This window comes from Medicago truncatula, chromosome 2, assembly GCF_003473485.1.
Source record: "Medicago truncatula cultivar Jemalong A17 chromosome 2, MtrunA17r5.0-ANR, whole genome shotgun sequence".
Classification (NCBI taxonomy): domain Eukaryota; kingdom Viridiplantae; phylum Streptophyta; class Magnoliopsida; order Fabales; family Fabaceae; genus Medicago; species Medicago truncatula.
In genome coordinates, this window is record NC_053043.1 from 8,490,684 (window position 1) to 8,506,258 (window position 15,575).

The 15,575-nt window shown below is 32.7% G+C and overlaps 2 protein-coding genes across 2 annotated transcripts; one reads left to right on the forward strand and one right to left on the reverse strand.

Annotated features, from left to right (window-relative positions):
- Window positions 1-2,922: 2,922 nt before the first annotated feature.
- Window positions 2,923-5,851, forward strand: LOC25486201 (uncharacterized). The gene is made up of 2 exons (XM_013607412.3): window positions 2,923-3,308; window positions 5,025-5,851. The coding sequence occupies exons 1-2, from the start codon at window positions 3,023-3,025 to the stop codon at window positions 5,405-5,407; spliced, it is 669 nt and encodes a 222-aa protein (XP_013462866.1). The 5' UTR covers window positions 2,923-3,022; the 3' UTR covers window positions 5,408-5,851.
- Window positions 5,852-8,601: 2,750 nt separating this feature from the next.
- On the reverse strand, window positions 8,602-9,995 carry LOC25486202 (mitogen-activated protein kinase kinase kinase 18). The gene has a single exon (XM_024775917.2). It carries the CDS (start codon window positions 9,913-9,915, stop codon window positions 8,602-8,604), a length of 1,314 nt encoding a protein of 437 aa, XP_024631685.1. The 5' UTR covers window positions 9,916-9,995.
- Window positions 9,996-15,575: the final 5,580 nt, after the last annotated feature.

Here is a 15,575-nt window from a genome sequence, read left to right on the forward strand (position 1 = left end):
GTTTGAAGGTTGAATGTAGAATTGTTGTGTCATTGCATGAGTTTTTACATTTGAGTTTTTTAAAGCAAGAAGCATTAGAGAGGATCAATCATCCTAGATTGACACCATTGAACGAAAAAGAAAAACAAATATTTTGGAGAGACATAAACCTAGCCTAGAAAAGTAAAAACAACATTGGCGGAAAAAGTCCGAGCTAATAAAAGCAGGAATTGAATCCTACCATGTGAAGGTTTGAGAAAAAACCTCAAAAGAATCCAATATGTCAACACAAGAGTTTCCTTCTCGATAAATTGAGAGACCTTAAATTTCATTTGATGAAAGTAAAAGTAAACAAATATGTCATCGATTATCGATATCTTTCCTTTTCTATTTTTATTAATGACAAAGAGCTCTTTATATCAGCTATTTATGATTCAACTGGTTACTTGAAGAGAAAGAATCTCTGTAGGCTTTAAGTAATGTGCAGTCTCAAAATGATGCACCTTGGTGTTCTCATACTCCAGCTAGACCTACTATGGTGGACTTTCAATCTTGGACAGAAAATGATGATTTGCTTCATCAGCCAACTAGGGGAGTAGCTTTCACTTGGAAAAATGGCAGAAGTGGTAGAAGACATATCAAAAGAAGATTGGATTGTTCCCTCAAAAAAAAAAAAATTAGAAGATTGGATCGTGTTGTGTGCAATCAAAATTGGCTTGACTGTTGCTCTTTTATCTCTTGCTTAACTCTAATCAAGCACAAGTCTGTCATGCTAGAATTCAATACAGATAATCAGCTATTTGCTTCTAGTTTGAAATTTTTGAAAATGCAGACTCTCCGTAAGAACTGTAAAGATTTCATTGCTAATTGTTGGAATAATAGAGTTGGCATATTTAAGGTCATAGAGGAACTCCAAATTCTTTCATAGAATGACAAAAATAAAAAATAAAAACCAAGTTAATTTCATCAATCTGAAATGATGATGTGGTTATCATGAGCTGCTCTTGGAGGCCACATTGTTACAATACGAATTTGTTTTCTTCTAACCTTTTTTTGCAAGATCAACTGCTCTTGGAGGAAATTATCCCTAATATGGTTAATGATTCTATCAATAATTTGGTCACCTTGCTACCATCTAAGGAGGAAATTAAAAATGCAGTTTTTTATCTTACTAAAGATGTTGCTCCAGGACTTGATGGCTTTAGAGCTTGTTTCTTTCAAACATAATGGAATATTGTGCGATGTAGTTGATATTGTTCTGGAATTCTTTACATCTGATTGGTTGCTTCCCAACTTCAGTTCTAACACCATCATTCTTATTCCCAAAAGTCCTAATGTTGACTCCATTGACAAATATAAACCATTTGCTTTGGCCAATTTTAAGTTCAAATTATTTAAAAAATCCTTGTTGATAGGCTTGCTTAAATTTTTCCTTCTATTATCTCAAAATAACAAAAAGGTTTCATCGAAGGTAGAAATATTAAAGATTGCATTGCTTTAGCTTCTAAAGCCATAAATCTGCTTGATAAAAAGAGATTCGGTGGTAACTTGGCCCTCAAGATAGCTGTTTCCAAAGCTTTTGATACTCTTAATTGGGAGTTTTTTCTTAAAGTACAGTCTTTTGCAATTGAATTGAAACCATCTTACTCAACAACCATTTCAATTTCAATCAATGGAGCTCAACATGGCTATTTCAATTGCAAGAGAGGGGTCAAACAAGGTGACTCTTTATTTATCCCCTCTCCTTTTTCTGTTTGGCATAAAAAGTTCTCAGTAGAGGAATGTCAAGGCTTGTGGATGAAGGTAAAATTGATCTTATAGAGGCTTTAGATATGTGCAGGTGCCTTCTCATTGTTTTTATGCTAATGACTTTATGGTATACTACAAAGGTAAGCTATCTAGCCTGGAGGCTCATGAAGCTATTTTTTCTAGATATGATGTTTGTTCTAGTCAGATTATAAACGCAATGAAATCTTCTATTCATTTTGGTGGTATCAATCAAAATAGAATGGCTCACATAGTGAACGTGCTTGGTTTCACTATTGGTTCTTTACCTTTACGGCTTTACTTGCCTTGAACATGCTAGTGCTTGGTTTCACATGTTAAATCAGTGAGCACAGCATGTTTCTTTGATCAAAGAGTTAGAGAAGTGGTTCAAAAATTTCAGATGGAGTGGTGATATATCAAAAATGAAGACGTTTACTTAGTTAAAATGGACCTACATCATGCTAAAGTTTTTTTAATTAGAACATGCTAATGCTTTTTTAAAGGCATTTTTAACTAAAATATTGTCATGCAACAAACCATAATTAGACCTTTTAGGCCTATAAGAAAGACCTATTTAAGTAAATATAAATTAAATTATTACTATTATATTGTAATTTTTCAATTCAAGCTTATTAATCTGCTTGACTTTTTACATATATAAATGTTAAATATCACAAGGGAGTTTAATCTCATTGGCCTACTAGTCTATTTAAGCAGAAATAAAATTACTTATTTAAATAAATACATATAAAATAACCTCATTGGTCTACTAAGTCTACTTACATATCAAAATATCATATTTACGAAAAAGGCAGACTCAAACTTCAAAAATAAATGTATGACATACTACATACCAGACTTAGGCTTAAATATTTTGACAAATCAGACATAGTTATTACAAATTCTTACTCGATAGAGTCTATTCTCACTTACACGATCCATCTGTTTAAAAAATGTATAAATAAAATATATTTTTTTATGGAAAATAAAATAATTAATCAATCTACTTTAATTATTGATGATAAATTATAAATAATTGATCTACTTTAATTATTAATGGTAAATTATAAATAATTAATCTACTTTATTATAGATAGTAAATAGTAATGCACAACCTAATAAATTAATTTATTATTGTCATAGTTATAGTAATAATTCATCCACAACCTCTCACTCACCCCATAAACTGTGTGTGTGTGATGTATTCTATTCTTTTCTGAATTCATCACCGACAAGGTAAGATCCAAAACACTCTTGATCGGTGTAGAAGAAGAAGATGATTCATCTCTTATTTACACTGATTTTTTCAGAAGCAACAATGATCGCATTGCTGTTATTCAAGACCCCATTGAGGAAGCTTGTGATAATGGCTTTGGATCGGTTGAAACGAGGTCGTGGACCTGTTATGGTGAAAACCGTTGCTGGTACTGTTCTTGTTGTTTTGTCTTCTAGTGTTTATAGTATGATGAAGATTCAACAACGTGGGATCGAAGATGGTGCTTCTGTTAATCCTACCGATCAGGTTCTTATGGCTAAGCATCTTCTTGAAGCTACACTCATGGGTGAGTTTTTTTTTTTTGTAATGGGTTGTTCAAAAGTTTTGATTTTTGTTTATTTGCTTGATGAATGAATGAATTTTGCATGAGGAATTTAATTTGATTTATGTTTATGGGTTCGGATTTAATGTCATTGCTCCGTTATGTGTAATTGTTTGCATTATTAAATTTAAATTATTGAGTTTTTAGCATTATTATTTTTGTAAATATGATCAAATAGTTAAATTTTTGTAATGTGTATAATTTTGCTTATATTTAAGACTGGATGTAGTATCTATGAAACACTGGATCCGACACAGAAACTAGACATGACACTGACACAGACACGTCGAAACAAATAAAAAATTGTTTTTTGGGGATACTTGTTTGTTCTATGAGTTGTGAGATACATTTGTAAGACTGTTGTATGGATGTCATACACCAGTGTGTGTTGGACACGGAGATATGACTAATCACAAAACCTTTTGGAAATAGAGAAGATCTTTCTCGAATTCATGAACCCATTTTCTGCTCTTTCGGAGTCATGTTCCCTTTTCCTTTCATTAATGCAGTCAGTCTTTCATTGTGATGAATATGTTGTTTCTATTGTTGCTGATGTAATTGATGAGTGATGATCTCTTGTGATCTAAAAAATTTGTTTGTTTTGCTGCGTCTGATGCAGCATGGCTGCCTTCAATTCTCGAATTGTTCTTGAGTTTTCTGTGCCTCCGGCTCTTTCCCCAGTCTGAGAGGCTTTGCCCAGTCAAATGGGCTGCTCCTGTCTAGGTTCAGCTTCTAGCCCTTTCTGGTGCCTATACATCATGAACATGTATTTTGAACTGTGTTTTCCTGGAAGAAGAAAAAAATCACAGTGATTCAATATTCCTAAGGCATAAGGATCATACACCCATATGCATATATCTTATGATTGATTTAGTCAAAGAGAAATAACCTTGGCCCTTAGGTAAACAGACCACTCTTGATATCTTAGCCTCCTAATGGTATCATATGATTCAGATGCCTACCCATTTATATTTTATATAGAGTTAGTATCCAAGGTAGTTAGTGAATTTCTTGTGGACACTTGTTTGAGTTCTCAGATACATTTATATGAGTGTTGAGTGGATGCCATACACATTGGAGACACACCTAATCCCGTGTGATTCATAGGTTGTGTAACTTGTAACTGAAGCTTCATTGGTTGTTTGCCTAACTCTTTGTTAGGTTATTTGGTGAATATTTGTGTTTCTTTCTCCTACCGATTTCTTCAATGGTCTAGAATGAATGTTGAGGCAACATACATGAGATATGTAAGCTTCTAAAGATGAAAAATGTGAGCTTTGGAAAATGTTCTACTTTCTTCTGGTATTGGTTAGTGATGAGTTATGGGTGGCATTAGCAGGGAGATTTAAATCTGATGTACTATATGTTTTGCTATTTTTAGGATTCTTTGTTTCACTACTAGAAACCATCTTGTATGCTGTTAAATTTTACAACTCAGATTGTATGTAATTTGCTAGATTCAACATATATCCAAATTTTTCAAAATATTGCTGTTTTCTTTGATTTTTCGTAACACCGGTCACATCTTAAAAAGCATAACTGAAGAGATAAAATTACAGTTCCAATCCAACATAAACAATAATGTTGAGTTTATGAACTGATTGGTCCTTGATATTTATGATTTATTAAAAGATCTCTGTGGCTTGTGAGCATTATTCATTCTTGATCAATTATTTGCAGGTGCTATCCTTTTTCTTGCACTTATGATAGACAGACTGCATCATTACATAAGAGAACTCCGGATTCGGAGAAAGAGCATGGAAGCTGTTAAGAAACAAATGCGGGGGGCTGAGGATGCGAAAGCCGGAACTTCAGATGAAACTAAAACAATGGAGCAAGAAGCAGCTAAGTTGAGAGCAGAAGTTGGTCGTCTGGAATCTGAACTTCAGTCAAAAGATAAAGAGGTAGGTGCTGCAGAAGCCAGTGTAAGTGCTCTGAGGAAACAATCTGAAGGGTTCCTTCTTGAATATGATCGCTTACTTGAGGAGAACCAAAACCTCCGCAACCAGCTACAATCTGTTGACAGAAGATTCTCACATTCAGTTTCCAAGAAGAATATGTGAGAAACATTTAAGGCGGCTTCTTCTCTTCTATACTTTTCGGGATTTCCATAGCAGCTTACTAGTAACAGGTTATCAATCCTTGTAAACATGCTTCTCATGAATAGGAGTTTTACTTCAGAGTTAAATTTGCACCAATACTTTTCGGGATTTCCATAGCAGCTTGCTAGTAACAGGTTATCAATCCTTGTAAACATGCTTCTCATGAAATAGGAGTTTTACTTCAGAGTTAAATTTGGACCAATTTTGTCCTAACAAAGTGTGAATTTTTTTTTTTTGGAGTGGTGACAGAAATATAGTGCTGATTTGTTTTTTCTGCACATATGTAACTTTTACAGCTTCTGTTCCTTCATTATGAAGGAATGTGCATTGTTTATTTTTTGTGGATGTCTTTCTTGTGCCAGAGAGTTCTAATATATTGACTGTTCAATCTTTCTTAGTTCTTCATTTTTTGGTCACATTGTGCAGCTGGAGTTTTCATTAAGAACTTCACTGCAAGGTTGTGCAAATTTCATTATATTTTAGATTTTGTTATTTTTCTTTCAAATATGACAATGCCATGTTATGAAAGAAAAAGACAAAATATGCTGGCCTTGGCATCCCCTATGCTAGAACATAAGGTCACTACAGTGCCACATCGGATTTAAGAACTCTGTCAGGTACTAGGTTTGGGCCATAATAGACCAACAAATGATCCAAATGAATAATTGGTTACAAATTGTTTGTGGCAAATCAAGAGGAATATAAACTCTACTATTGACAGAAAATAGATGCATCACAAAAGGTAAAACCTCTTTAATCCCAGAGCAAAAGCTGCTCACAAAAATGACATTCCTCTCTCCTTAGCCCCTAAGGTCCCAATCGAATTGTTACTCAATGCCCTTCCACTTAAGTAATTTGTCACATAACTATATTTCCTCTCTACCAGATTTGTCACAAGCAATTTGTAACCAATTCCTACTTGTTTTCACGCCAAATAATAACTCTTAGCTGGGAAGCACACATGCTTCTCAGATTAGGTGTATTCCGGTGTCGGATATGTACCGTGTCCGACACTGACATATATGATTATATGTCACTTTCTCAAATTATTGCGTCGACATGTCATGTTCGTGTCTGAGTTTGTGCTTTATAGATTCTTAGTGTGCTTTCTTAACATACTCTTAGTGGGTTTCAACTTGAATTCTCACTAGTGTTACCAAAATAACTTTATTAGTTTGAATATGTTGTTATAAAAGAACAATTTCTGACATGTGATGTTGAGCTGTAACTTGCCAGATGCTAGTGTTGAAGATAGTATTATGTTATGCACCAATCCATGTTCCCTATAACTATACTATATTTCCAAACCATTCCTGCAACCACTTGAGCAGCAATCAAGTTCCCCATAACTGATACATTATCTGGATTACTGGTTTTTTCTACCAGTGACAGAAATAACATTTTTTTTTTCTTCTGAAAAAGCCACATCTTATTATTAAAGAAAGCCAATAACATGCTATAGCTTAAGATGTGCCACAGCAGCCTAAAGTCGGAATCAGATGTAAATACAACAAAAGCATAATGTGATGCATTAGTGGTCCCCTTGTAACCCCTCAGCACCCATTATCTACACAGCTCATGAGCCCCTTTGATTAAGGGAAAATTAATCCCCCCACCACAAAGATGCACTGTAATATAATGCTCCCAATCATATCCAAACTCAATAACTATTCCACATTAACCTTTTTTTTATTGCATTTTCAACTTAGAATTCTTATCCTCCATTTTAGATATAAATATTTGGGTTAATGGTGCTTTACTCCCTGTAATATAGGTCATTTTTTGTTTTTCCCCTGTAAAATATTTTTTTTGATTTGCCCCCTGTAAATTTTTTTTTTTTTGGAATACCCCCTAATAGGTCATAAAAAAACGACTTTATTTTTTTTTTTTGCAGAATTTTTCGTTTTTTTATGATCTATTAGGGGGGTATTCCAAAAAAAAAATATTTTACAGGGGGTAAATAAAAAAATATATATTTTACAGAAGGAAAAATAAAAAATGACCTATATTACAGGGGGTAAAACACCGTTAACCCTAAATATTTTTAGCACAAATATGATTTGAAAACTGGTTACACGGTAGAGTGTATAACAAAATCATTTTAAATACATTGTTTCCTACCATATTACAATGTCTCATTATGATGAAATACAATTAGATGCATGTATACACTTATTTTACATTGTTGTACAGATATACTTTATAACATAGAAATGATGATTACATTATCTAATCTTTGTCAGATGAAAATATAAATATCAATATTCGATCTCAGATCAAACAATCATTTGTTACATCTGTATTATATCTTCATCTTTTGTCATGTTTGAAAAAAAAATGTAAGGTGAATAAAATATATAACAATTTTCTATTAGATTTCAATCTAGAACGGCATAACGAGTTTATTTATCAAAATATTAGCTGTTCTTCTATAAACATTGTGCTGCAGATGCCACTTATCCATTTTATGAATTATTAAATTAATTGTTTGGAGTTGGACTTAACTGAAACAGTATTTCATGGTTTTCAATATATGTTGTCTATAAGTTTTTTTAATTATTTTCTTAACAAAAATCTTCAACAAATCGCCCTATAGATCACATCAAAGGACCAAACAAATTTAATATGTCCATTTCACCAAATTTTCTCTGCATGTATTAGTAATTGAAAATTATATATATTTCAACTTTTAAATACATCTTACAAAAGAAAATATAAAATTATCCAAGTAAATAAAACCTATTTGAACATTTATAGGCTGAAATGAGTATTTTGTGTATTAAAAAGTTGCACCTACTAAAAGTCACCAACAAACTGATAATGCAAATATAAGAATAAAATCAAAAGCACCAATAATAAGCTCCTCAAAGCTGATGAACAACTCCTTTCAGAAATCAGGTAGGATAAATTAGGACAGACAGCATGATAATTGCAGCCTCCCATTGCAGGGTAGGTGCCACTATCAATTACCAGATATGTAGTGTTAAATAGACAGATTCTAAAAATTTAAGAAAGATTGCTTGAAGCAATAATTGATTTAAGAATACTTTTTTTTTACTACAAAGTAGTAGAAATTAACATATTTGATCTAAAGAAGCACATAAATTATCCCATGATGTAAGTATTTTAAAATTTTAAATTGTAAAATGTTCAATTTATCTATCCAATGAGAAATTAAAGAAAAATAAAAAAAGCAGAAAGCAGGGGATGATAAAAACTTGTGTGTTCTTAGAATCAATTGTTACATAGAGAACAATCTTTATACATTGATAAACTGATAAAAAATCTCTAACACAAAAGCCACAATTGCAGCTTCTAAAACACAAATAATCAAAAATCTCATTCCATCTACTCAATTCAACTACAATTTTTGGTTCATAAAAAATCACCAAACTAATCTCATGATCATCAAGTTCACAAACAATGTCTGATTCATAATCTTCAATTTCTTCAAATGACAATGCATTCACCTCCTCACCATTGCTTCTCACAGTAACCCATTCATCATCATCATCAGATTCCCAAAAAGCCTCATCAGAACACAAACTTTGGATTCTGTTCCGCAGACTCGAAGAATCCGAGGAACAACTACATTCAAGTGTTGGGACCACATCCTGAGTTGTTTCCAAAGAATCCCAATCCCAGAAACCTCCTTCCAACACAGTGGTCGGAGTTTCCGAATCAAACACGGAATCCTTAAACTTCCCAACAAATTCATGGCCAAGAAGTTCAACCACCGACCACCTCTCATTTGGATCTCTCTTCAAACATTTTCTCAAAAAATCCTTCCCTTGTTCCGAAACATAATCAGGAATCTCTGGCACATCGCCAGAGAATCCAATCCGATACAAGACCGCGGCAGGGTCAGAAAAACCCTGCCACGGCATTTTCCCGGTGATCATCTCCAACAAAGTACATCCCAAAGCCCATACATCAGAAGCAAACCCCTGCTCCTCCCCGCGTGCCACCTCCGGTGCCATGAAAGCCGGTGTCCCAGAAATCACCAACTCCTCTTCCACCCTCCTAGCACATCCAAAATCTGAAATCTTGGCACCTTGTTCTGTCACCAACACGTTCTGTCCCTTCAAATCACAATGCACTATCCCATTCAAATGAAGATAGTTAAGCCCTAGCAGAATTTGACGCGCATAGAATCCCACCATAGCTTCTTCCATTCCATTTCCATTGCGAACTGCATCTGAAAGAGTTCCCTTGGGTGCATACTCCATGAACAAGTTGAACAATTGAACACCATTTTCAAAGGTGACTTCACAACCTTGGTAGCTCACAATTTGAGGACACTTTAACTTGGTCAGAATTTGTTGTTCTTTCTTCAATAACTCCGATCGGTGAAGCTCCGTAGACTTCACCGCAAACACTTCACCACCAGAATGGCAACGATCAGCTACATAGACGGTGGCAGTCGAGCCACGGCCGATGATTCTGCCTCTAGACCAATCCATTGACATATTAGAAAGTATGTTGAGTTTGGTTTTCTTTTGTTGTTGGAACTTAGGAGTAAGAGATATATAGTATATAACTTTGTTAATTAGGACATTTACATATATATATATATATATAGTGTGAAGATATTAAAATATAGTTTTTATTATTATAAAGTTTGGTGTGAATTGGAGTGTTATGGTTGGCTTAATGTTGAGGGAAAGAGGTTATATCATATGATTGTGATGTGGAAAGTGTATATATTTTTTTTGGTATGTGATTTTGGTTGTGTAGAATGGACGGCCGCCGTCTTGTAACGATGGGAGGGGTCCACGTGTCAAAAGGAGGATGAAATTAGGAACTTTTGTTGTTCATGATGTTGGCCGGCCACGCTAGCTATGTGCATTAATATTGCTTGATTAATTAGATTTAAGCATGATAAATGGGTTTTATGATTATATGCATGGTATCCATCAGGGTTTCGTCTAACCGTAAAATGACAGGTTTTAAACTTGGAAAAATACTTGAGTAACTTTGAATTTTTATAACTGTAATATTTTGATGAGATAGAATTATGGATGAATAACTAAAATAAATTATTTTGACTAGATATAATGATAGGTTAGGAGAGAGATACAAAATCAAAAATATCATTAAAATTCAAAGTCAGAGAAGTAAAACTTTTGAATTTGATAGTTCGAGTTCAAACTTCGTTGGTTGGATTGGTTGGTTTTGAGTTCAAACCATGGTAGTGTCTATACAAAATAAAATAAAATGTAAACTTTTATGTTAATGTCATTTGAGTCTTCCGCTCTTCTCCATCAAAACAAGTCTTAAATTTTCAATCCAATATTTTAGAAAATGTTAATGAGTATTTTAAAAGCTTGTTTAAATGTATCAAAAATTGAAGTGTTTAGCCTTTTCAAATTTAAAACCTTTTGAAGAGTGCTCTTATGAAACTCGTTAGTAAAACCCTAATTTTTTTCTCTTTTTAGTATAAGCATGGTTAATCAAGGAGACGGTGCACATGGAGGCACGTGGTTTGCAAGAGAAGGAACGCGCAAAGATAGGGTAGTAGTAGTAATTGGTGGCATGGTGAATGACGTGAGAGAAAAAATTAAAGACAGCGTGCTTCTTGAGTGAATGATTAGGTAATATGAGGGAATTAAGAACAAGGGAGCATGGAAAGGAATGGAACATTTTTGTGGCATATTCCATACGGTTATGTTAAACTTTGGTCCATTATTAAATGTAGTTAATGTTATCTATTCTTTCACAGCCAGCCCCATCAAACATAGATAAATTGATATTCTCGATTAATTTCGTCGGTTCCAATTATATTAGGTCTGTGTCTTTGATGAAACTATTCTTATTCCTTAGTTACATAGAATTTGCCTTGTTACATACTCCTAACAATATCTCCTTCACAGCTAGATATATGGATTCTGCCAAACAATATATCCTTGAATTCTTCGATTAATTAGGTATAGCATGAATATTACTCATAGTGAAATGGATTAGTTCAATGAATTAGATAGAATTGAATCGAGTTAGGCCAATTAAAAAGAACAATAATGTATATACATTCATTGAACGTTGACTACCTATACTGTAATGTAAATTATTGACTGCTCCTAGACTAGAAGTAGAGAATCAGATTAGTTAGTTATACTTGTACATAAACTTACCCACTTTCTTCCCTCCTAATTAATCTATATATTTTAGTTGAATTTTAAAGTCAAAGGTACCGTTCGTTGCTTTAATTTAAATGAATTCATTCGCCATAGTATAGCATATAGTATTAGTAAGGTGGATTGTACTCGAAGCAAAAACAAAAGCCAATAGTGAAAGTCAATTTAAAGGCAAAAACGCACTATAGATCTAGAGATATATTTTAGGGCATTATTTTTTTCTTCTAAACTAAGTATCCGATTCAATGACCGATTAATTTGAGAGGTTCAATCCGACCATCAATTTGTGAGGGGTCTCTTTAAAGACATAGCAAAACTATGTATAGATTTAGTTCACTAAAATTGACATCGGGAAGAATGAATCTGATATCTTAAGAGGAATATACTTCAAAATTTCAAGTCAACATCGAACTCCAAGGTTTTGAGTCAAGATCAAACTCCAAGGTTTCAAGTTAACATCACCTAACTAGTTCGATGGTTTATATATTAATAGATTATAAAACAAATATTTTTTAGAAATGGGATAGGATGGGCATGTATAATTTATGAGTGTAAAGTGATAGTGCTAAGAGATAGTGAAGGACTCAAAGGAAAGGATGTTGGACAGTTGGAATAAGGTTAAAGAAGAAGAAAAGGCCAAAGCCAACTAAAACCTAAACAATAAGCCTAGTCGATCAACACCATACAACTAAAAAATATCAACCAGCCTGTCTATTCACATAGTGTATAGCTGTTAACTATAGCCAACAAATGATATGAGAGAAAATAACAAGATACACACACACATACTCTCTTGATGAATGGACATGTGGAATTAAATTTGTTGGATTGGACAGTTAGTACTATAGTAAAGTTAAATTTGAAGATGTATATTTTTTTTCTTTATTGTGTGGAAAGTGCATAAGCTTAGTGAGGCGTTGACAACTTTGCGTGTGGAATTGTCACCACGGTATCAAATTAAGGAAGCGTGACATTCAAGGTAGCCAATCATTAAATATCATATGATATGATTTATATCACATGCCGCCAACTATATTTTGCAGTAATCCTTTGCTTTAATTCATCCTCCTAAGTGTGAAATGAAATGCATGAATCAATCAAGGTCACGCTGTAATACCATGCTGTAAGGTGCAAAATCCACACCTTCAGCTTTACCATTCCAAATTAAAGTTGTCTTGCGTAGTATAGGATAATTGATTAATAATTATATTATTTTGATATACTACCTTTTTAGCTTTTGATCCATTATAAATGAGTTGTACTATTAGATTAAAGTATAAGAAGAATTGTTCCTTGCGTCATCACACCCTCAGGCTTTAGTCACCTACTAATTACGCATGAAATAACCAAGAGAATGAATCTAAATTCAACTGATCTACAAAATGTTCCTTAACTATACCAAATCTCTTATGTAGCATCTGAATTTGCTAAGCCAATAGGGTAATATTATGTTATATTTTTTCCATATTAAAATTTAATTCATTTTATTTAGAGTTTCATTTACTTTAAGTCTCTCTTTAAACAAGTTCCTTATTTTCGGTTCAAATTCAAAAAAATTACTTTTTATATAAGTTAAACAAGTTTAATTCTCGCATTGAATAGATAAAAATGTTCAATATAAAACTTAAGTCATAAGATTCTCCCATTAGAAGGAGTAATTTTTTGTTTAACATTTATGGACTTAAGTCCTAACAATTGATGTATTCTTGAGAGTTAGAACAAAAATATAAAGACATATAGATTAAATTATGTACTTAACCGAATACTGACGGGTAGGTGAAACCATCTAAAGATACTATTATCATCATCGGATCAGTGCCAATAGAATATATAGAAGTTGATATGGATGTTGGCCTTTAAAAGAAGTGCTAACAATTCAACAAGTATATTGAACCATGCAAATAATAAATGGTGAAACTGGATATAAACTTAAGGACTGTGTATCAAATATCCATTCAGCAATTAAATTACTAAACTGAATAAAATTTGAATTGTTTGTTGATGTAAATAATGACTAGAAAGTAAAAACCGAGATTAACAAAAATAAAAAGTGTTAGAGATGGGTTTCAATTGAATCCGACCTCGAGATAATGGTCGAAAATTGGTTTTTTGAATTTTTTTACCAAGTTGTTAACGAATTTTCTAAAAAAAATTAGTCCTGATTCCTTAACGACAAGAACCTTTAAAATTTTAATTAAATCTCTTGCTCCTTACAAAATCTAAATCAAGGTGAAACATTTAAGAATTTGTTTACTTGTAAATCTAATTTGTTGCATTGTTGAGTTGTATGATTGATACTCTATAACTTTATAAGCAATATTACACTCTAAATGATCAACTTGTTAAGCTGAAACATAGAAATAAAACAAACTTCAATAATTGTCTGGTTAAGGAAGAAAAAACCATATCATAATATTCACCCAAATACCCTGAGAACTATAAAATCACAATTTATTTATTTTTTAAATCGCTAAACACTAAAACTAACTAAACAAATTAAATATTTAAATTGTATATAAAAAAAAACTTACATAATAACAATGTAAAGAGTCTCACATTGAGTTGTTATACAGTGTTCAATATTTCATGCTTAATCCATGAGAATCTCGCACCTAGTGGGCAAATCCTTTGGATTGAGCCTCCTCATCGACTTAATTTTTAACATATATAGGTTGTATTTGAATTATCTAAAAGTAATCGTTCACATTTTGGCCACAGGGACACACAACCTTGGCGGCAGTCATCATTGTTCGCAAGGAACCTTCGTCGGCTAGGCTAAAATGTCTTTGGTGGCAAACGAAGATAATGTTCACACTCACCTCGATCAAGGGTATACCGGAAGGTGATTTAGTAACATCTGTTGTAAGAAGGCTGATGTTGACATGAACAAGAGGGCTGGTGAATTGAATGCCGCGGAGTTGGATAATTTTCTGAAAATAGTTGCAAACTCTAATCAATTCAAGGTTCCAAATTGGTTTTTGGGTTGAATTTTTTTTTTTTTTAATGTAAAAGTTGATAATATGAGATTGAAAATTTGCATTAGGTGCTATTATTTTATAGAATGCATCAATTACTGACCTAAGAATTCTCATTTGGTTTAGATTTTCCAATGTTCTTCAAGTACATGCCTAATCTAAGTGGTAAAATATGCGACCTAAATTAAACCATGTGCTTGGTGAACCAAAGAAAAATTCAGTGCGAAAATTTCTTACATCAATAATCACAGTTATAATGTGGATTTGACAATAATTGATAGGACAAGAACCCACCTTCTATAGGATAAAGTAGGCATGTCTCATTCAAATTAGTTTTTGTGCTTTGGTACATCGATAAAATATAAATTGAAAATGGATGCATTTGAGTCCTCTATCCAAAAGAATACGCCAAGAGTGAAAGGTTTTATTTAAGTTTGCATTTATCTAAGTTTTTTTTCTTTCTTAAGAGGTCTAAAGAAATTTATTAATAAAGATATATCCAAGCACAAGAAATGCCATAGGTATCTATATACAAGAGTCCAAAGTCTGATGATGAATTACAGAGAATACACCAATGCCAACAACCTCTATACACCAATGATAAATCACCAAACAACTGAGGAAATTCATCCGTACAATTTATACATATCTATAACTAAATATTTTTATTTAATAATTTTAAAATTTAAGTCACACAATACATAACTTACTGATTTAAATTCATTTTTACCTTGTACCTTTTTTTTAGGGAATTTTTACCTTGTGCCTAAAAAGTACTTTCTTATCTAATCATTAGATAATATTTTCATAATTATTGTTTTTCTTCAATCCAATTCCAAACAACATAGTGTTCTGTTTTTCTTTTTTCATGTTATGAATCATCATGATAAAAATATAATTCTCTCATTTTTATTCTCAAACCGTCAATCCCGCGATAAGCCCATAATCAGCTTGACTAGTTACTTTTTATAAATGTACAAAGTTCAACATTAATGGTTTTTATAAAATACGATCAGATCG